The sequence below is a fragment of the Corvus kubaryi genome, unplaced genomic scaffold (assembly GCF_017639235.1).
Source record: "Corvus kubaryi isolate FWS band 111438036 unplaced genomic scaffold, C.kubaryi_AGA036_p1.0 37284, whole genome shotgun sequence".
Classification (NCBI taxonomy): Eukaryota; Metazoa; Chordata; class Aves; order Passeriformes; family Corvidae; genus Corvus; species Corvus kubaryi.
The window spans coordinates 8,774,736-8,798,125 of record NW_024581088.1 but is presented as its reverse complement, the minus strand read 5'-3'; the positions used below and the strand labels follow the sequence as shown (position 1 = coordinate 8,798,125).

Genomic DNA, 23,390 nt, shown 5'->3' with positions numbered 1-23,390 from the left:
ATCTCTAAATGAAACGCGACTTCTGTGACTTCGCCCCGCGCACAGCCATGCCTCTGCGATGTTCCCAGCATCCCGTGGAACGCACAAAGTGCGGCCCTGGACACAGAGCCATTGTCCCTGTGGGTGTCCTCACGGCTGCTCCTGGCCCTGGTTTTTGGGAGCCTTAGGGCGAGTCTACCCCAACAGACTTTTTTTCCCTAGGGAAAAAAAAAGAAAAAAAAGAAAAAAAAAATTCCATTTAGCCGCAGTGTCCTGCCTGGTTGTGAAAGTCTGCAATTAAAACCGGCCTCCGTTTGTTTCTCTTACTTTTGGCAAAGGGCAGTGGAATTTTTGAGACTCCATCCTCCTCCCGCACAGGCTGGTGGCTTTGCCTGGAGCCTCGGCTGCAGCGTGGGCCCTGGGTGTCCCCAGCCTCAGCCCTTCCACGGCCCTTCCCAGCCCTTCTCCCAGGTTTTCTCCATCGTTTCTTGCTGTTCTCATTATCTTTATTTTTTTACAGACAATAGAAAATATCAAAGTCTATCTCCATGAGAAGGAGCTATGGAAGAAATTTCATGAAGCTGGCACAGAAATGATAATAACCAAAGCAGGCAGGTTAGTAAAAATTCCCTGCAAACATGTATTGCTTCTGATCTCTATGAAATGTCCTGACTGGGTTTTGAATTGCCAAGACTGGGTTTTGCAGAGCTGCCACAGTCAGTGACATTTAAAAAATATTGTGATTGCAGATTTTAGTAAGATCATTTTTTCAGTGTAAACTCTACATATGTTTGAGTGTGGCAATTGGACTGTAGATGCAAGAAAATGTGGAGTCGTTTGGAATATTTAGTCCCGATTCTCTCTGGTAATTTTTTTTTTAAATTATTTTTTAATTAGGATATTAGCATAATTGTGGCTTTATTTTTTTTTCCCCACAAAGCAAACCCCTTCCCCTTTTCTGTGTCGTGTATCAAGACCTGTGCTGGGATATTTTACACCAGAGTTTTAGCAGTACGAAGGTTCTTTTAATCTCAAAACTGAAAGAGAAATGGGTGCCACTTCTGGGTAAAAAAAAAATCTGTTTTCCCTTGGAAACAATCTATTATTTTTACCAAATTAGAGCCCCCTCAGTGTGCACACCCAGGGAGGGAGACCAGAGTCTCACAGAGGCTTCAGTTCCCCAAAGGACTCAGCCCTGCATCTGCTCAGGGCTCCTTTCCTGCCCGGGCTGCTCTGGTGGGAGATAGCAGAATTAATGTCAGAAAATTAAGCATCAGAATTACACCTCAGACCATCACTGGCTCGGGAATCAGATAATTCCCAAGAAAATTAGCCGGGTGTCACCGTGGGCACCAAAGTATCTGTCCTTGGCTTCTGCGGCAGCGGGCTCGCCTCGCTGCTGCTGGGAAAGAAAAACTGAGGTGTTAAAATTTAATTCCAGCACAGCTGAGAAGTTCTGCCATGCCCTGCGATTGCTTGTTTCACACCGTGCTAGCGAGCTGTGCAGGCAGACTCAAACAGCGGGGACAAAACAGAGAAAAAACCCCACAAATAATTTCTATGCATTCTTTATTTCTCTGTTGTCTCTGATCCTTCGTGCAGGGCAGCCAGGAGTGCTCATAGAGTGTGTGTGTGTGACTTTCCTCCCCTGTTTGTTGCTCACACTGTGAGACCCAGAACCCAGCCCTCGGCACTGGATTTTTGGGATTGGTGAGCGTTCTCCCTCTGCTTTCCTCTGTCCCGGCAGTGCTGCTCTATGCAGCAGCTGGTCGGTGTAGGGAAGTTGTACTCTAATAAGCAAGATATTCCCGTTAGTCCCCCTGGAGAGGGTGTGTACGTCCCGGGAATCTTCCATTTATTTGCTGTGTGGCTGTTTATGAAGTGATTGTGCAGGTAACTCTGTCCTTATCACACCCTATTTTGGTGTATAAAATCTCAGGGCTTGTTCTGCAGCGTCTGCTGATGGGAAGAGCCGGATTCATTTGGATAGGTCTGCTCCCTGAGTCAGCTCAGATGAGGGGATCAAGACCTCAGATATTTCACCCTTAATTTATAGTATCTGAGTGTGTCTGTGAGGGGAACGTGTAATATCTTTACCAAATTCTAGACCTTAAGCATCCCAAACGTGCATGTTATCTCTTTGTAAGTCTTAACGTGGGTTGTTTAAACAACTCCATATGTATAGGGCTCAGTCCCACATTCCTTGTCCGGTGGAGCTGGCAGCGCACCTTTCAGGAGGATGGGATGGGGAGTAGACCACAAGATGTACAAAACTTCGTGGTTTTTAAGTTACCCGAGCCAAATTCTCCAATTGCGAAAATCAGTGCAGCGCCATCGAGCTAAGAGAAATTTAAATTTCTTTTTAGAAACAGTTTTGAATTTAAAAAAAAAGAAAAAGGAAGAAATGGCTGAAATGCTGATGAATAACACGAAACAAAAGGACCTTTTTTTTTCACTGGGTTGGGCTGCAAATGGTGTCAAAATACAGGGCGAGGGCTTTCTTTTATCGGTGTTTTTAGCAGGTTTTTAGCAGCGAGGCACAGCCCCGGAGCCTCCGCAGCGGGACCGCAGCCCCCGCGCCGCCGGTGCCAGGACCGGGCTCGGTCTCCCAGCCCGGGCTGGGCTCTGAGGCAGCATCGACAGCAAAAATACACAAAATAATTAGCATGAGAATGGCCGAAACAGCGAACAGCTTAAATCCCGTGGCGGCTCGAGTCTCGGTCCATAGCGATGCCGCGCGTGGCCGTGCTGAGGGCAGGGCAGCCCACGAGCTGGAATCTGCTGGTAATCCCCATGCAAAGGACAAAATGAAAATTATTACTTCATGCAGATTTTATTTTACCCAAGCTATTTAAACAGAGAGTCGCAATAATAAACCTCCTCTTGACCCAATTAAAAAAACCCATGGCTAATGGAGATTTGTGTGCACTTGCATTTAGCATTGGGAGGGTGTGGAAAGAGGGAAAGCGGCTAATTGCAGGCACTAATTAGGACTCTAATCCCCCTCCCAGCAGGCACAGAGATGCCCCTGAATGCCGTTAGTTGAAATCATTTAAACGTAGGTCTGTCTGACCTCAAGGGGCACAAACGAAAAGAAATGGAAGCCTGATTTTTAAATTTCAAACAACAAAAAAAAAGAGTGACTTTAATGACAAGTTCACTCAATGGAGAGGAAATGTAAAGCTCAGCGGAAGCGTTAATTCCATGGCAATGGTGTAAAATAGCTTTTTTGTATAAACAAGGCAAATATTGATAACTTAGTTGGGGGGAAAGGGGGAGTCATTTGTTTCATTCTTTGTAGAGCTCCACAGAACGAGCCAACTATAAATTATCGAGAATTTAGGGCTGAGAATTACTTTAGGGGATTATTACTGCCTCTTAGGACTGATCTGTAGGAGATACTAGGAGAACACAGCAAGCTCAGCATTGAAATAGAAATCATGTTGTTGCCAAGAAAGTTTGATTTATAAAGTGGAAACATCTTTAAAATGCACTCGCTATCTTTTTAATGTCCGACTGCTTCATTGTGGGAGGGGAAAAAAAAAGAGATTATTTTATATTAAAAGGATCATCAAAAGATAAAAAGTTTATGTTAGCAAAGTTTCCTGAACTTTGGAGAAAAGCGCTCAGATCCCTTAGAGCACCCGTGGCAGCGCCCGCAGGATGGGCGCCGGCTCCATCCCTCAGAGCCTTCCTCTCCTTCCTCCTCTTCGAGGTTTGCTCTAATTACGGATTTCTCCTCCAGAGGATTATCCGGTGATGGTTTTAAAAGGCTGAATGGATGCGGTGCAGAGATTGCCGCGTCCCCGGCGCTGCCTGGAGCGCTGGGTACCCGCGGGCTGCCCGAACCGGAGGGGAACGGGAGGAAAAGCGGCAGCCACGGGTGATCCCTTCAGGCACTGCCCCGCTGGCGAGGGGCGTTTTGCAGGGCAGGTTTTTCGGGAGGCAGAGGGAATCCCGTTGTTCGGGGGGCTGGGAGCAGCCCCTCTCCGTAGAGCCCCGGCGGGGCGGCCGCTCCTGGTCCACGCTCCAGCATCCCGGTTCCATCCCTGCTCTCACCCAGCTGGGGCACTTTCCAGGGATGGGGGAATGAGTCCAGCACCCACAGCGAGCTGTGCATGCCTGGTTTTGGAAATAATTGTTCACAAACCCTCCCGTGTATATATATATGCACATACACATATGTGTGTGTTAAAACAAACAAAAAACCTTCCAAAACCAAACCAACCAAAAAAATCCCTCCCCCCAGAAAAAATATTTAACCAAAAAATACCCTAAAAACCACCACCACTGAAAAGTTCCAGTCGATGAGGTCCTGTTCAATCAAATTAATCAAATCAATCTAGATGCTAATAAAGGGCACAGGGTGTATTAGAGGATGCAGATGCAGCTGCACATCTGGAGTCCTCCCCTCTGGCCGCCCTGCTGTGGGGGCATCACTCTGTCCTAGCAGGGTGCACACCTTTCCTGTGGGATTTTAGGAATTCCATAGTTGTGAAATTGTACAAGGGGTGGGGAAAGCAGAAAGCAAATGAGGGACTTCATTATAAATCTGGCTTTCCGATTTCATTCTCTTGCTTTTATGTGCTATTATTTAACTGAACAATTGTGAATTTTTTTGTAGCTCATGGCAAACCATTCTTTGTGAAATCTCATCTTTCAGACTTTATTTCTGCTGGAAGTTAATCTTTGCTTCCACAGTGTTCCTGGCTCAGGATTTCTTCTTTCTGTTAGATTATTTATTTAGCTGTTCCCTAGGTTTTTTGCCATGGTGCCAGTCTTTGCAGCATTGCAATTTCTATCCAGGTATTGCCAAGGACAAACAGTTTGATAAAGCTTTTGTCTAAGCAGTAAAAAATGCCAGTTCACAGGATGCCTGGTCACTTTTTTGTGAGCAGTTCCTGAAGAGAAAATAATATGTCATTTCTCTGTGGTAGCAGAACCATCCCTGAGATGTAACAGGAGGCTCGAGATACTGAATTTGAGTTTTGGCTGGAGTGCAGGATGTGCACAGGTACAAAGACAGCTTTGGTCTCTATGGTAGCAGGTTTTAAGAAGCGTATGTAGGAAAATGCTGCAGAGGAAAAAAATAGAATCAATAAAGCAGCTTGCATGTGTGGAAAAGATGCAAATCCTCTTTAGATGTTCAAGTTTCATTTTAAAAGTGGCTTATTTCAGTTGAAAAAAAATCTGTTCCTAATCAACTTTAGTAAACCAAAATAAAACTAGTTTTTAGGACATCAAGGTCTGAAGAAGTATAAATGCTTTGGCTAAGCTGGTGCAGCTTTCCTGTGTGAATAATCCTTTAAAAGTTAAATTTTCCATGGCTCTGTGGGGCATATGGATGCCCAGTTCTCATTACAATTAAAGGGAAATATTTGTCCAGAATCTTTTGAGGCAGTTACAAGAATTTCTGCTGAAGGTTTTTGATCCAAAAGCAAACCTTAATATCCAAGATCAACGAAGGAATGTGAGCCGTCAATTTAAAACATAGAAATAAAATAGATATTTGAGGAATGTTTGATCTGCTTGCTCCTAAATTTGGGGTCCTGGAATTATCCTGTTCGGGCAAACTCCTGCTTTTAGAGAAAAAGCAGGAGCAAACTCCAATGGCTCTTGGCTGTGCTGCTAAAGTTGTCGACAGCTTTGGCAAGGGAGACAGAGCTTGTGCACGCCGAGCAGGGCAGGGATGGGAATTTAGTTCCTAATACACTTCTCTGTTCAAGCAGCAATCCCTGCTTTTTAAAGACACGGGATGTTCATGGTTAAGGGTGTTCCCAAAGCTTTCCCTGCTTGTCCTTACACTGGAGCTGTGGCAGGGTGAGGGGAGGCTTTGGTCAAGGCCAGACCAGCTGGGGAAGGTCCCAACTGCTGCTGGGGCTCTGCTGCTGCCTCAAAGGCTCCTGGACACTGGGGCTATGGATCCACCAGTGCCGAGGCTGCCTCGGCCCCTCCGAAGCCCACGTGGAGCAGGAGGGGCTGCACTGCCGAGGGAGCTGGGCTGGAGAGGGAGCAAACCTGCCCTGAACTGCTGTTGGTGGCCACGCTCCTGCCCAGGTTCTCTCTGAGGCACCTTTGTGCTGTGCTGCTGGTGCTGCTGGCACCACCTCTCCCATCCTCAGGCACGTTGGGACCTTCAGCTGCGGCAAAATGAAAGCCCAGAGAAGCTTGCCCGTGGCCAGGAGCCTGCCTGTGCCTCGAGTCACCATGGGGCAAAGAGAGGAAATGTTTCTAGACCATGAAAGCAGCCATCCAGCTAACCAAGTTCTCAAGTATGTGAGAAACAATGTTTTATTTAAAAATTAGATGTGCTAGCCAGAAGGAAAAAATACAACCTCGCCATTCCAAAATATAAAAATCCCTTAACTGTCTGACCTTCTCATCACTAGGTCATGGTCCTGCCACCAGATAAATCTCTCCTATCTGCCCATAGACTGAGAGTTCAATGTTGCTTGTGTTAGTGACAGTGAATTTGGGGCTGAAAAATGAACTACTGATGAGAACTCCTGTTGAACCTGTATTGTTTGTTATTCTGAGGCAAGGATCTGGCATGGGCTAATCCAGCACTTCAAAGTTAACTGCTCTTACTTTGTATACAGAGCGTCATAACGGAGTGGCGTGGGTGATAAGAGAAATAAGGGACTGAGGGTTAGGATATACTGGGAAAATGGGACCCTGTTGAAAAACCCTTTGATCTCTCTAAAGTATTTTCTGAAAGCAAGAATCTATCAAAAAGGAAATGCCATTTAAAAGGCTAAAAGAAACAGCTGACATCCCCAAATTTGTTTCAATCTGCCCTGGAGAATATTATTTTTAAAGATGCGTTAAGTCAGTGGAAGAAATACTTGTCAAAAGAAGGGCAATTAGAAAAAAATGAAGAAAGGTCATCAGGACGGAGACATAGTTCTTGAAGCCTCCGGACACCATTCTTTTCCCTTCTAACAATGAAGACAAGGAGAAGCATCCTCAAGCAGCCATGGCCAATTCTCAAGAAGAATTTGGGGCCACATTAGTTGTTTTCAGGGATGCAGGTGTGTCATCTGCCTCGGTGTTCTGAAACCATCTCTGGTGGCATGTCAGCATGCCCAGCAGGTTCTGAGGAGGTGGTTGCTCAGCCATGACGTGGCTTGTTAGCCAAGATGTTGAGTGAGCAGTACTTTTCTGATCCTTCTGCAGCCTGATCTGCCACAGGCAGCACCTTCCCAGGCAGCACCACACAGGAGCTTCCAAAAATGAGTCACTGCTTTACTTGACCACCCCAAAAGCAAGGACTGTAAAATCTTTGTCTGTCTTTGGAAATCTTTGTCTTATTGTCTTAAAAAATAGAACTTCAGCTAGTAAGTGCTTGGGGATGTTTTTAGCCCCTTGAAAGGACAGAAAGAAGCACGCTGTAGTGTCTGAAGGACCATCCACATTCAGGGATGTGCAATGAGCACCAGTCCCCATAAACCCGTGGGCCTCAGAGAGCACTGACAGCCTTGTCCATGGTGAGGACATGGCTTGAGTTGCTCAGGTGTTTTGTTTCCATGCAGTTTCCTCTATGGAAATACTGTTTGAATTCCCTCCTTACCCTGTGCTGGTCAGAGACATCCCTTCCCAGCTAATGCATCCACAGGGACATCAGGAATGGTGTTGGCATCGAAGTGAAGGCCAGATTAAATCCTGGTGAGCAGGAGGCCAGTGAGGGTTTGTCGCTGATGTGCAGTGTGGCACAGCACAGCCGCGGCTCAGATGAGTATTTGAGCTCCTCAGTCAGCTCTGATCCTCTCCACTTTTCTGGTTTGCTATCCACTGCCCAAAAAATAAGATTTTATTGCACATGGGAGCTTTGCAGCCACCCATCTCTCCAGGATCAACCAGACCTGCTCATATGGGGATTAAAATACACGTGAGATGCCCACAAAGAGGCCAAGCTTGAAAGGCTGGGAACTGCTGCCCCAAAGGAAAGCAAAGCTTTCCTCTTATCGCTCACTTCCAAATCCAACCAGCCAATTACACATCAATTAAACTTTGTTTGAACATAATAGAAGCTTTGGCTCCATGTCAGCAGCTGCTCCACGGTTAAGGGGATTGGATAGTAATAGTATAAATAAATAAACAAGAGATGCTTATTCTAACAGCTCATTTTAAAACAATTTGTGAATATCATGTAGAGATAAAATGTGCCTAGCATAAACTTAGCTAAGCAGTGACTGCTTCATTATCAGAACAAATAATTCACTAGCACATCATCTTTGAAGCTTGGGAGGCCTGTGGAATTGTGCTGCTTGTTTATTTTCCTGGCTTTTACTGTTTTTGCTACATTTCATCTGCAGGGAAGGGTTTAGCTGGGGCTGTGGCAGTGTGGTGCCAAGCTCTGGTGATGCCAACCCTGCTCTCACTGCCCACGGTCCCCAGAGCCAGGCTCAGCCCCTCTGCTCTCCCCAGAGCATCACCGGGTGCCAGACTGTGAGATTTTAATGCCATGTGGGGTGTCCTGCTCACACAGGAGGCACCGTAGCCTTTCCCCACGATCTCTTTCTTTGAGGGTGCCTTTCTCTTGTGAGCATAAAAACTGACGTAAGGTTTGACCTGTGAAGGGCAGTGAGAGCTGCAGTGCAGGGAGTAGGACAGGAACGTGCCTGTCCAAGCCACTAAACCCAGCAGAGAGCTTTGAGGGGCACACAAGGCCCTCAGGACGGGTCTGGATGGTCCCTTCTGCTCTGGCTGGAGCTGGAGGGAGGGAGGGAGAAATGGGTTTGAATGTGCCTATAATTGGGGTCCTACCAATTTGGTGTTTTGCAGAAGAGGCTGCTGGGTCTGGTGCTTGGCTGCTTGTGCTGCATCCTTTGTGTGTCACACGGGTGTTCCGAGGGCTCGTGGCCGGTCCCTGGGTGGGCAGGGGAGCTGTGGGGCTGGTGGTGGCTGCTGGGCCCTGCTCCCTGAGTGGCCCTGCTGTCTCTGCCTAAGGTGTGCTGCTGGGTTGGACACACACCTGGTGTGGCTTTCAAAAAAAGCAGTATAAATTGGAAGGAAATTGGTCCAGTGCTGGATGTCCCCACCCCAGGGATGGTGTTGTCATTGGCATTGGTTGTTCAGGGCATTTGCTCCAGCCCATGGACCCTGTGTCCAAACAGGTTTTGGGTCGGAACAAAAGATGATGAAGCCAGGAATTGCTGCAGTTAATATCCTCAGTATTGGTGGTTCAAACTTCACCAGAGAGTTGGGTTTTGCTGTGCTGCACTCGTGCTCAACACTGAACCTCGCTGAGCTGCCCCATTTGCCCAGGCAGGGCTGCAGCTCCCCTTGGCACAGGAGGTGCCCTGAGGAGCAGATGCCACCTGCTTGCAGATGCTCCTCAGGAAGCCCCAAATTCCCATTTTTTGTCCCCAGTTTCTGTGCAGCAAAGCTCTCCCCCAGTTTGGAGCCATGCAGGAAGGAGGGTGGATAAAACGGATCTGCCTGGGTCTTGCTTCAGACCTCCCACCAAAGCCAGGCTGAGCTTTCCCAGAGCTTGGCAAGACATTGGCAAGTTTTATTGCAGCACTGGGTGATTCTTGTGCCTCTGCTGGTCCCCGAGCAATGGATGATGAAGCAACCTATTGTCCAGGAGCTGGCTGGAGCGGAGCATCCTCCGCGGAGCCGCCCATCCGCCCTGGAGCTCCTGCCGGCACAGAGCTGCCAGAGGGGCTGCTCATGCAAAGCTACTGCTGAGCTGCAGCTTCTCGTGGCTGTGAGTAGCTCCATTGACCTGTAGTAAATTTGGGGAAGCAGGCAGGTTTTTGGCCCCTTCCCAGGGCTGACAGGGAGCTCTATAGAACCACTGTAGGTACGGCCTCGCTCCCGGGCAGGGCTGGTGCAGCCCGGTGCCTCCATCGTGGTTTTCTGCTCCCTTCTTTCAAATGGGACATTTAATAAGGGCCAGGACATGATATTAGGTGCTGTCTCTTGCTTTTTTTTTCTTTTTAATTCAGTCTCTATGACTGCATTTCCTTGGCCCCAGCTCTCGGGTTTGTCATGCCTTCCCACCAGAAATGCACAACCCATGTTTGTATCGTATTGCAAAGAGATATTTACTAAACGAGCCTCTGCCAAGGGGTTGAGAAATATGTTTTCATTAAGAAAATTAAACTGACAAGTCCCTGGACAGCACATTAGTCGCATATTTTTTATTTAAGGCCAAAATGCAGCAGCTAATAATAATGATGAAATGTCCACGCACAGCCAAATTACTAAAATCTACCCTGTGTTTTCCTGGAAAAGAATGTGGAGAGTTGGCAAACTTGGTTGTAGCTGGGTCCGTGGACTGCTGAGTACAATGCTACCACTGCGAGATAGTGAGTGGTTTGCAAGTTAAGCAACACCTTCAATCAGATGTGAGTCCCCATTTGTTATCCTTAAAGAATTTCAGCTGTATATATTATAGTAGTACTTTGGCTCTTTGTATTTATTTTAGAGGGCTATACTAAAGAACATTATAAACTCAGGCATGTCCATGCTATATGAACTCCATATGCTGAAGCTTAATTTTAAATGCCATTAAAAAAGCACTTAACATTTACAATATATCAGTTCAGCTACTTTAGCAGCTTGGATGTTCTACAGTAAATGAAATGATTGAGGAAAAAAGAAATTCAGAAGCTCAATGTTATAAAAATCCCCAGTGCAGGTATGACAAACTGTCAAATTGTGTCCATCTCATTTCTGGTTTTTAATAATTTTCTCCCCTTTTTTTTCTTTTTTTGTTTCATTTTTAAATGGCATTTTAAGACCGAATTAAAAAAAAAAAAATCTTGGCATTCAGATTGGATTCCTTATACAATTTTTTTCAATGTGTGAATTGGGCTGTGTATTCACAAATTGAAATGTCCTACTGTATTTACCCAGGTGCTTACCTGTAGGAGGACAAGGTTAAGAGGAGTGCAGAGTTTATGAATGAAAATCAAAGAGGGACATTGGTAAACCACCCCTTTTTAGTCCAGGCTAATTACATGGTAAACATCTGGAATTTATGCAGGGCGGTTAAAAGAGTCAATTGAAACGAATTTGAACAGGGCCCATTTTGTTGCCTTCTCCCCAAGCAGCGACAAAATGCTGCTGCAGACCTGGACCAGCTCAGGAAAAGAGGGATAAAGTGGGGGACAAAGTGGCCTCGATGTCTGATGGAGAAATGGCATCAGGATTTGGGCCCATCTTAATTCACGTAAATAGAAGGAGTCCAGGATGAGGCAGTTCTCATCCTCCATCCCCTTGTGCCGACAGGAAGGAGAACTTTGTGTCCTGGCCGGTGGCTGCAAAGCTGTGGTGAGCCAGTTTGCTCTATTGACTTGGGTGTTTTTACTGGATGAGGAGGAGGTGGGGAAGATGGAGCCAAGAAAATAGTTACTCGGAGGATGTGAAGTGCCTAATCCTGCAAATCCTGGCTGCTGACACAGTCTCAAGGGATTGGGAAGCCCATGGCAGTGTCAGTATCCCTTTGGGCCATCTCCTTTGGATTGCAAGACCAGACTGTGATGGAATCTGCTGTTTTCCCAGCCACAGCTTTATAAAAAGATATTATTTAGTATCACAAAGACTCTTTAGGTCTGTAAGACATGTAAATGTTCTGTAGTGATGCCCCGGTTTGTGTGGCTCTCTGGTTTGGTGTTGGTTGCTGAAGCCAGTGGGATGGGCACATTTGGTGGGAAGTTCTGCCATGCTCGTGGCTCCAGCAAGGTTTAATGGGCGTGCTGTGCATTTGGGAAATCTGGGAGGGCAAGAGGAGCCTGTCTGCACCACCACAGGGTTTAACCCTTTGTCTCCCACAGGCTTTGTTGATCCTCAGTTCTCCGTTTGTTGGAGGGAACACGGGAGTAGTGGGGGACCTGGTTGATATTGGGATCGTGTGAATGACAAAGCATGTCTCATTTTCCTCTGAAATGTAGTCAGGTCTCCTGACTTTCCAAACACTTCCACAGCAGCAAGAAATCTGCAATTTTGATGCTGCCATAAGCCAGGTAGAGCTTCCTGTAGAAGTGAGGGCTCCTTGTCCAAGCCTCCCACAAACAGGGGTGTGTTGATCCCCCCATATCTCTCTCTGCACTTTCCTTTTCCTGGCACTGCCCCATAGCCCCCCTTCACTATACCCTCATCAAAATTTGTGCCCCCTTTTGCACTCTCTCGAAAGAGAGAGTTTAATTCAGGGGACATAAAAGCAGCAATATTTTGTAGCTCATTTGTCCTCACGTGAGTTCACTTGATGGTGGATCTGTTTTCTGGGCTGCTGCTCCACGCTTCCATCAGTTCCAGTGCTTCGTGATAAGTTCCAGTGCTTCCAGTGCTAACGTGATACCCCTCTGCTTTTCCTAAGGAGGATGTTTCCCAGTTACAAGGTCAAAGTGACTGGAATGAACCCCAAGACCAAGTACATTTTGTTGATCGACATCGTCCCGGCCGACGACCACCGGTACAAATTCTGTGACAATAAATGGTAAGACAACACTTCTGTTTGCCTTCTTTTCCATAGGAAAATTGCAATTGGATCAACCATCTGTCATGCAAACTTAGAAACCGGCATAAACACCTTCCCATGGGAAGGATGCCAACATCCTGGAGCTCTTTTTGGTGGAACAATGATGGACACAAGAGCCAGGGCTGGAAGTTTAAAGGAGACAAATAGAAAATGAAATATTATTAACAGGCTGAGTGATTAACTGCTGGAAAAAAGTGCTGCTGGGGATGGTGAGTTGTCCATCCCCAAAGTGCTCTAGGCTGGGGAGTTTTCTTGGAGAAGATGCTTTAGGACAAGCACAGGTTATCCTACACGTGCAGTGTAGGAGGGTAAAACCACAGCCTGCCTTGTACCAGAGGCTGGACAGGATGATCATTTTGGCCCTCAAAATTAGGTCTCTATGTGACTCAAGAAAAGTTTTAAATTCCTTTCTTCTATAGTAATATTTTGCTTTTAGGAGAGCAGCTATAAAGTGAAATGTGGGGTGGTTTACTCAGAGCCCTGATTGTCTTCTGTTATTTTTCCCTTCCTTTCCCAGTGAAGTTACTTACCCAAGAGGCAGCTGGGATTTTTGCTTTCTGACAAAGGAAACGTGTTGTTTTCTCTTTTGATTTCCCCCCACAAAATGCCGGGCAGCCTCCCTCACTGCCACTATTCGCTGTGGTTTCCCCAAACCCTTCCACCGGCTGCTGCCTCGTGAAAAACAGTGGAAAATTTCACAGGGAACGAGGCCGGTGACATCCCAGAAAGCAGTAATAATTTACTTGCACTTAAACTGGCTGCTCCAGTTTAAAAACAAAATCCCTTTTCCATGTGCTTTTGTCCCGGAATGCCGCTGGGGAAGAGGAGTGGAATGAGGGTCTCTGTGCCACAGTGGCCACTTCATGTGTTTCAGACATTGAACCCGAGATGATGGATAGTTGTTAACTCTGTTTAATTTAGTTTTTGCCAGCCCTAGAGCTGTTTCTCCGTTTCCTTTTATTGCTGTGGAAAGTTTCTGTTGTTTTTGGTAATATTACTTTTATTGGGGTTTTATAAGAGGAGAACAATGTGGAGTAATGAGGGCGTTGCCACTAAATGATGTCTCATGGCTGGGCCTTGTGTCCATGAGAGCTGGTGGTGGTGTGGGGCAAGGGGAACTGCAAAAGGGTACTGGGAGCAGCCCCAGAGTGGGAAGCAGCCCCTTCCCACTGGGAAAGGCTGTGAAGGGTGCAGCCACACCAGTTCCACTCTTGCCCACAGGTACTTTCTCCTGGGGAGCTGTTCAGGGCCATCTCCCTTTGCAGAAAGTTCTTTGAAGGCTTCCAAAAACCCAGACAAGATCTCCTCCTTGACCAGTGCCAATGTGGAGACACTGCCCCAAGGAAATTCAACGTGGGAGCAGGGATGGGGTTACTCTGCCAGCCTGTGATGCTGAAACAAGGATCCCAAAAACCCCATGGGCAGCAGGAGCCTCCCCCAGTCCCCGTGTCCCAGTGCATCCCCCTAGGGCTGGCGAGAGGGTCGCTGGGATGCATCCAAGGACAAAAAGCTCTCCTGTGCCCGGGCTGTGCCAAGGTGATGCCATCTGTCCCTCTGTGTTTGCAGGATGGTGGCCGGGAAGGCCGAGCCGGCCATGCCAGGCCGGCTGTACGTGCACCCCGACTCCCCAGCCACGGGAGCCCACTGGATGCGGCAGCTGGTGTCCTTCCAGAAGCTAAAACTCACCAACAACCACCTGGATCCCTTTGGACATGTAAGAGAGACACTCTGCAAGGGGTTTGGGCCTGCAGTGCTGAGTTTGTGTCTGGGCTGCTGGGCGGGATGTCACAGTTCATTTAATCATAAGGAACAACAGTGTTTTGTGCTGTGGGAGGTGTTTAATGCGAAGGGAAGGGTCCATGTGCTTCCCCTGCTCTTGGAAACACAGCCATGGCTGGCTCAGTTGTGTCCTGCTGGATGCTACCGACATTTTCTTGTGTGCCCAGGAACTTTCCAGGCAGTGCTGTGGGATTTTGAGCCCGGCACGTGGTACATGCAGCTCACAGAAACAGGTTGCATAAACTCCTGATTTTCCAAGCTGGCTTTGGCAGCCCTATAAAAGATGAAGTATTTTATTTGGAAAATCTTGATTCATGTGTATTGGGAATGCAGAGGTGGGGAGCACACAGTTATCTTCCCCAATGCATTTAATAACTCAGACCAAGGACCCTTCCAGCCTGCCAGGAGAGTGAGTGCTCAGATACTGCATATAAAAACACAGACCTGTCTGGTTTGCACAATTTGAGCTGAAAGTCACATAAAAATAAACTGTCCTTGGTGAGAGGAAGGGAAGAGAGTTTAAAATTCTTCTAGGTATAGAGCCATCAGCTCCTCTTTGTACCACAGGTAAGAGAATCTAATTTATATCATCAAAATGTGATTTTTAACCTGATGGTGTTTTAAGCAGCAGCAGTTTGGGAGGCAAGGGAGGCTGTGAGAAGGGTGCAGAGTGGGAAGGGGTGTATCTGTCTTGCTTAAAGTGATTGTGCATTGAGCCTCTAAAGAGCAGCTTTTCATTTGGAGTCCACATCCTGATGCCTCCCAAAGCTGTCCAGAAAGTGCAATTCTGAAACAGCTAAATCAGCTGGAGCTTTAGGGAGTTGACTCCATAGGCAGGATGACCCCACCAGCTGAAAACACTGCTAAAAATCCAGAATTTTTGCCAGTGTTTGTAATTTTTTGCAGATTTTGAGCTTCCGAAAGCCGTGCGTTGGTGCCGCGCGTCGCCGGTGCCGCGGCCGCGCCGGGCTCTGGCAGGGACCCGGTGATAACCCAGCCCCGCGCTGGGCCCTGACCCCCTCCCCAACCTACTGACCCCACCGAAACATGTGTGAACTTCAAAGGCTCCCCGGCACCGTTTAATGCTGCTGTTATTAATCACAGCCCATCTCTGCTCCCCCTGAAGGGGGGAAGCACCACGGAAATGAAATGAAACAACTGCATCAGGGCTCGCACAGTAAAAGTGTCACAGAGCCACTCCTGCCACCGTTTCGGTGCCACAGCCATCCCGACCCCCTGGCTTCGCACGTGGCACTTTTTGCTCTCTGTTTTTCTCTTGGTTAACTCTGCAGCTTAATATACGACTGTTTATGCTGTAAAATGTAAACCATAAAACATACAGGATGTGCGATGTGGCTGTAAAACAAACAGGATGTGCCGTGTTGGTTTTGCAACTTTAAACGTTTGCTTTTCCTGACTTTGTCATTTTTTAACTGAGATTTTAATGCTGCATTTTAACAGGGGAGATTTTAAACACCCCCCCCTTTCCAATGAACAGCCTGCTTGTCTTCCCACAAGATTTCCCTAGTGAGACAGTAGGGACTCTAGTTGAGGTTTTGGGGTAATATCCACCATGCCATGGCTCCAGATGAGTCCTGCTCAGTGCCCTTGAGCCATGCCAGCCTTGTACCACTGCCCAGCACCTTTCCTCTGTCATTAATGGGAAAATGCCTGAAATAATCTATTTGAAGTGCCTGGTTTGCTGCTCAGTTCAGGCACTGACAACCTGCCTAAGTGGGATTGAGCCCATTCTCAGAGAGCTCCTCATTAGGCTTCTAAATTAATAATCTGCTTTAGAGACGTGGTGCTGCACTTTTTGTGGTGCATGTGGGGGAGAGCTGGACCCTGCACCAGGAGAGGGGGAATGCTCCCATCAACTCACACTGAGAGCTGTTGTGCTGTTGCAGGGGTGGCCGATGTCCCGGGGCCAGGCAGGGCCTGTCCCACGAAGGCATTACGTTAGGAATAATAACAGCTTCTCATTTCTAGGAATTTGTTCCCAGCGACTGCAAACACTTTCTTAAAGCTCCCTAAGAAAAACAAGTCAGAAAAGCCACAGGGTTTGTTTGCCTTCCCATGCGCCAGCGGAGCCTGCCTGCCTTTCCTTTTGTCTTTGATTTCCTCCAAACCTCAAAACCACGTGGAGTGAGGATTTCTGCAGCCTTGGCTGGGGCAGTTTTGGGTGTGTGGGCGGCTGCCCAGCCACTTGGCCACTGCAGTGTCCCCATCCCTATATGGGGTGCAGCTCCTCTGAGCCAGCTCCCAGGATCTCACCTGAAAGGTGGCAGAAATTTCACATTATTCCGTTGATAAATGAATCCATGCCCTGACTCTGTGCACTGCAATAGCTGCTTAATACCAGGGACAAGCAGCCCCATGGAGTTTATAAGAAGTGGAGGCACATTTGAGGCTTAAAATAAGTAAGATAAACATCTTAATTAATAAACTGTGGAGTTGAAGCCTTTGCTGCAATCCATGGAATTAGACTGGAGATTATTTACCGTGCTGGGGATGTGGGAAAGCCTCACTCTCTGACACCCAGCCCTTCCTCTCCAGCCTCACAAACCTCACTCCTGCTGCTTCCCCTGGCCTGTTACCTGTTGTGGTAAATTATTAGTTACAGCCAGAGGCATGGGAGGCATTTGTCAATGCAGGCAGGTAAAACTGAGCAGGTTTTATATCAGAACAAATTCAGAGCTCTGTAATCTGCCTCAAACCCCTGTGGCTGAGCAGGTTTTGTGGCAGGTAAGCCTGTGCCCAGCTCACACACCACAGCCTGAAAACGTGGGCTGTATATTTTGCTCCGGGGGGATTTTTCATCCATGAAAGGCTTCTTTCACAGCAGGCTTAACAACTGAGGAACGTTCATGTTGAGAATGGATTAAGAAATCAGCAGCCACTGTAATGTTTAGCTACAGTGAGGTCTATCTGATCCCAAAGAAAGCACTGTAAGCCACCTATGCTTAGAGTGAAATCTGAATTTATGTATTTTCAAAGCATTACATGCAGAGATAATCAGCCTGATAGAGCCTCTGATTTATGTGGGGCTGGTGAGTGATTATGAGCATGAGGGATGCTGGCGGGACTGGTGCTTTGCTCTCTGATGCCACGGGAGTAACAGGGCATTTGCAGAGGTGAAAATTATCTTGTAAGTGCCAGCAAGGGTGGCACATCCCTTACCCAGTGGATGCTGCCTGGGAAATGCCTAGCTGTGTTTTCCAGGTGAAAAAACAGGAATTGCTCCATCACTCCAGGTTTTTTTGTGCTAATCTCAGCTGTAGAGGATGCACAAAAATCCCATCTCTGCTGGAAAGGGGAACATAACACCTGTACCTCTTTAGAAAGTCGATTCAGGGCAATATGGGAAAATAGCAAGTGTGTCTCTCCACAGTGATAAATCCTCAGGAATGGAATTCCACTTTATTCAGAGGTTTAAAGTACATAAACAGAGGGTGGAAGGTGCCCGTGAGATCATCCTTATGGAGCTGTGGGGCAGCTCCCAGCCCCGGCGGGTGAAGGGTGCACAGGGGGGTGTGAAGGGCCATGAGGGGGTGGCTGAGGGGCTGCAGCTCAGAGCTGCAGTGAGGTTGTAGGGAGGACATGGGGAGGCCTTTTGGGCATTGGCTGGAGGACTGACCACAACTGGTGGCTCCAGACATGTGCTGGCAGCTCAGGAGCCCGGGATCCTTCTCTGAGGATCTGAGGAATGGGGCTTTTAGTACCCAGAGGAGTTAACGATGAGCTGGATGGCAGGTGGGAGAAAACATTCCAGCCTTACTCCCAGGCCTCTCTTGCCTGGTTTTGGGCAGGCTGTGAGCGCTCAGAGTCACGTAAGGGCAGCGCTCACTGGCTGGAAAATGGGAGAGGAGCGAGAGCATCCCAGGAGGGGTTTGTGCTGTTGTTGTGCTGTTGTTGTCAGTGACTCCACTGAAATGAAACCTCTCTGCCAGAGGACTCAGCTCCTGCAGCCAGGCCAGCTTGGAAAGGGCAGGAGCATCACATCAGTGTTCCTGAGAGGTTCTGACTGGGACCAGATCAATTGGAAATTATTTTCTTGAAAAAAATACGAAGAATAGATTCTGGAATGTATAAAGGTATTCCTGCAGGGAAACAAGCAAACAAATGAAGGAGATAAGTAATAAATGGAGATTAGAAGTGGAGGTTGTGACAAATAAAAGTAAATATTTAATTTAATCCTCCTCAGCATTGCAGGGCTTGGTTTTGTTACAAGCCTTGTACCTACCTTGCTCCTGGGCTGCTGCTGGTGCCTTTTAATTGCCTTAATTACTGTATCTACTTTTAAAATAAAGCTTTTGTTGTAGTTTCTGAGATGTAACCAAGTGAGGTTTAAAGCTACAGGATATTATAGATGCCCTGTCACTCATGACAGCGTTTTAAGTGATATTCCTGTTTTTCTTGACCCAAATCTGCTGTTTACTGGCTTTACTCTTTAAAGCTGATGAGTTTGTTATTTCTCTTCAGATTTAATATTTGCACACTTGGTTTTATGTGATTATCACTGAAAGCCTTAATTTTTCCCCTAGTCCTGGGGTTTCCTTTTCATTTTTCTATTAATTAAATCTCAGCCTTTTTCTGCCTGTGCCCGTCAGATGCACTCAGGCGCTTTTAATTAGCTTCACGTCCTGCTAATCTTGCAAAACCCTAATTTTGATTCATAATTTTTTTATTTGTTTGCTTTATGACTTGTGGCCAAGCAGTTTCCTCTCGGGTGCTGGTGGGAGGTTTATGTGCTGCCTTGGAAGCAGCTTCCCCCCGGCACTGGGATCACCAGAGGGAGGGAGGGAGGGAGGGATGGGGCCACAGCAGCTCCCAGGGGCAATCCTGCCTGGGGGGAAAGGACACAGCCTCACCCCTCTTGTCCTGCTCAGAGCAATGCTGTGGTGTCTTTGTAGCAGGAGAGCACTTTCACACCCTTATTTTCAGTAAAAAATGGCTTATATGTATATATATATGACATGTATTTTGTATATGTGTATATATGATTTCTTTTTAATAGTATATATGATTTCTGATATATATATATATAAGGAATATATGCAATATGTATTTATATTTATATTTATATTTATATTTATGATGTATAAGAGTTCATATATATATATATATATATATATATATAAAATCTCTCCCAGTACTAAACCACCTTTTTTCTCAGTCCATTTAAACCTTGGGAAAACCCTTTTGTCCAGCCCTAAATTTGCAGGCAGTTTTTTCAGAGCATCACTAAGCCTTCTGCTGAAAGAATATCCATGAAAAGATTATTTTCTTTTTTTTTTTTTTTTTCTTTTGGTACCCATTCATTTTAGGAAGTCAGAGCACTAGTGGTGCCCAAATAAATTACAAAGTCTGATGCGAAGTTTTACATTGTTTGCTGAGAAAAAAAGGGAGCGGAGCAGAACTGTGTGCCACTGGGAATGGTGTGTGTTCCACAGGGATGAATGGATCCAGGGCTTCCATTTAAATAGCTGGGGAAGAAGTGGCCAGTGGAGTTGGTGGTTGAAAAGAAGATTTACTTCTGTCTGTTAAATCTTTTTGTTGTTACATTGCTGCTTTATGTGAGTCAAATGCAGTGGATTTTGGTAAAATTTAACTGGAATCGGATCCTGAAATGGTCTAGTTTGGAGTGGGAGCCGGCCTGGGGAAGGGCAGGGGAAGAGGTCACTGTCTGGGCAGGGCAGGAGGGCAGGGGACAGCGTGGGGGTGACACTTGGGGTGTCCCAGGATGTCACACCTGGGGTCCCTCCAGAAAAACCCTCCTGTGCCAGAGTGGAGGTGGAATCCACCCCAAAGCTGTATCCCAAGGCCAGGAAACACCTGATGAATTCCAGCTGATGGGAGATGAAAAAGGACTGAGACAGAAAAAACCCAGAAATCCCAGCTTTGGCCATCTTGTGAGGAACTGTTTGTCTGAGCTCATGTTGAACCTTTTCCCAGGATTTTCCAGCCTTTCTTTTATTCCCTGCTGTGCCGACTGCCAGGACAAACGTGTGGATTTGGGAGGCTCCTCCACAGCCCTGCAGGAGCAGCCTGGCTGGACTCAGGACTGGGACTGGCTGGGAAGAGCCCAGCCTGTGCTGGTGGGGGCTGCAGCCTGTCCCTGCCTTGGGGCAGAGCAAAGGGAATCTTTCCCTGGAAAGGGAAATCCACGGGATGAGATTCAGGGAATTTTAGACCTCGTGTTTTATCTGCTGGAGAGGGTGTGGGATATAATGTTTTATTTGGTGGAACTAGAGGATCTTAAGGGTCTTCCCCAGTGTAAATGATGGTGTGATTTTCATGGCTGGCTTTGGGGTGAGGTGTCCCTGTGAGTCCCAGGATGCAGGAGAAGAGGGAGCTGTGATCCCGCATCCCCCTGGACACATCCCGGGCAGCACAGCTGGGTCAGCTCCGGTGCTGATGGAGCACCTCCAAACCATTCACTCCTAAAAACCCCTTCAGTTTGGGATGCCTTATACCACTAAATGCTCTAAATATTAATTGAGATGATTCTGCAGAGCCTCCTTGATTAAAACACCATTTTTTCCATGCAAAAAACCGGGATTGTCAGGTTTTTGTTTTGGGCCGTCGCGCTCCAGCTCCGAGTCCCAATGCGGGACCAGGGCCAGCCTCAGCTCAAAGGCTTTTTCACTTTGAAAGAATAGAGGGAAGGAAGAAAGAAGCAGAAAATATATTGAAATGCAAGATTTTATATTAGTTATGTGATCCCCTGGGAGCAACCATAAAATTATGTGGCTTTTTCGTAGCCATTTACTATTCAATATAAAAAGGGGGGTTGCCATAGCAACCACTGCATCATATGACATCTGATACCTTGGCGAAACAGGGAGCTCTTAAATCAACTCCCCAAATTTCATATGAAAGTAAATACATTTTACTGGTGATTTCAAGGCGAGTTTGCCTTGTGACAAAGAATGTGGCACCATTTCCCCTGCTCAGCTCCCGGCCTTTGGGCCCCATCCTGCAAACTGGCTGAAGCCCTTGAGCCCTGGAGCTGACATTACTCAGCAGTGTGAGAGATTAGAAGTTAGAGGAGTTTGTTTTCCTAAGTAAAATTAAGTGAGAGGAGCAAATGACACCCTTTTTTTTGACATTTCTTGCTGATTGGGGAATGACAAAAAAATGAAGAAGTTGAGTTCTTTAACAGCTGAAATTCCTGGTGCAAGTGTGTGAGCAGCACAAAGGAGGGAGATGGGGGTGAAAGTAAAAATAAAGGATGTTTGTGTAAGCTCACATTGGACTTTGGGCTTGGGCTGTCTCACAGCCTGGTCAGCACGTGTGACATGGAGGGGGTAGCAGTGACATCACCCTGGGGATGCTCTGGCTCCTCTGCCAGCACTGAGGCAATTCCAGGGGCAGGGGAGCAGCCAAGAGGTGCAAAACATTTCTCAAAATATCCAGGAGCTCTTAGTGCAGCCCAGGAGGGTCCCCACTACTGGGTCCCTGCAGGTGGTTTCATTGCAGCCTTTTGGTGCTTCCCCAGTGATGCTCTCAGAGATGAAAGATGCCATTTCTCATATTTAAAATTGATTTTTTTCTTGGAATGTGTGTTTTCCAAGCAGAGAGAGTGTTGGGGTGGTGGTGGTGGGAGATGGAATCCCCACAGGACCTGTGGCAGACTGTTGAGCCAGTACTTCCTAAATTAGGCATGGTCCATCCATTAAGGATTCTGGTTGGGATATCTGTTTGGTTTACCATTTGTTGGTTTGGTTTTGGTTTTAATACATTAAAAATATTATTATTTATTTATATATATTATCCATGTCTGGGCTGCTCTTTTGTGGACAAATGGACAAGAACACCAAGTTGCAGAGAGAAGCTTTCAGTTCCTGAATTTCCTCAGGAAACTGTTTTTCTCATTTCCCTTCCTAATTTTGTCTTTGTCCTTCATCATGCTCAAATTCCCTTCTAACCAACACACCAGCAGCAAGATGAGGCAGCACCATTTCTTTTTTAGCATCCAGCCTATCCCAAACTCTCTACATTTTGTACAAAAACAATTTCAAAATGTTTGTGGCAGTGTCTGACACTGAATTAAGCTCCCCATGACCTTGCAATGAGAAAGGTAAGTGCAGGAGAATACAAGGTTATTGTTTTAGCATCACCTTTGAGGCTGAGGGCTCCTACGTCACTGCTCAGTGCTCTGTCCCATCCATTAAAATACTTCTCATTTTTGACACAATTCTTGAAGTTAATCTTTCCACTGATGTTTGTCACTGGAGTGGAATTTACATTTGTTTTGTGTATTTTTAGCTTTCCAAAGCAGCCTTGAAAACTATTTAGCCTGAATTGTTGGCATTTCACTTTGCACAGACGCGGTGTTTTGTGGCTAAAGGTTGTTTTTGGGGTGGTTTGTAGGGATTTTGAAGGCACAGGGATTACAGCAAGCACAGGTGAGGAAGATGTGTGGAGTTCTTGTTCTCAAGCCTGTGAAACGTTGGTTTTATGCAGAGAGTTGTTGCTGACCCCCCAAAAGATGTGAGAAATCCCCTGTGCAGCTGGTGGGGAGCCACACACTCAAATTCTGACAGGAATTACACTGAGACAGGTGGGCAAATACTCACTTGGGTGCAAGGGACAGAAATCCCAACCTTGTAAATGCAGTGGCAAAATTAGGCCCTTTAGGGTTTTTTTCCATGATGAACCTCCAGGCAGATTTGCAGGCACAACTGAAACATTGAGCATCTGTCAGAAACCCTTTCCTGAATTCTTCTATCAGGCTCCAAGAAGTTCATTTGTTCATTTTGGAAATTGTTTGGACTCCTTGGCTTTGAAGATGTCATTAAAAATACACTTACCTTTTTAAAGGGGTCGTTATAGCCCAGTGGATCCTGCTTTGGAGGGGGAACACAGGCTATTCATGCAGGATGTATCAAAACTTGGGGTCCTTATTTTCCCTTTAGAAATCTCAGTTTAAAGTTGTTTTCTTCATCCTGAGGCTGAGTTGCTCTGGCTCTGGGGAAAAGTCACCTGTCCTGGGCAGTGTGGGACAGACAGTGAGGAGAGCTCAGCAAACCCCAGCTTTTGCTCCAGACAACCATTATTTATCAGCATGGCTCAACCCTTAATTACTGAGAATTGAAATGTCCCTTCTTATGACAGTCCTGTCCCTCGGGTGTTACTT

At 46.7% G+C, this 23,390-nt stretch overlaps 1 protein-coding gene across 1 annotated transcript in view; it reads left to right on the top strand.

Annotated features, from left to right (window-relative positions):
* TBX4 (T-box transcription factor 4) overlaps positions 1-23,390 on the top strand; it is a 34,483-nt gene that overhangs the window by 2,158 nt on the left and 8,935 nt on the right. The window contains exons 3-5 of the mRNA XM_042026415.1: positions 500-594; positions 12,308-12,427; positions 14,036-14,183. Coding sequence (XP_041882349.1) covers positions 500-594; positions 12,308-12,427; positions 14,036-14,183 — 363 coding nt within the window. The remainder of the gene's footprint in view (positions 1-499; positions 595-12,307; positions 12,428-14,035; positions 14,184-23,390) is intronic.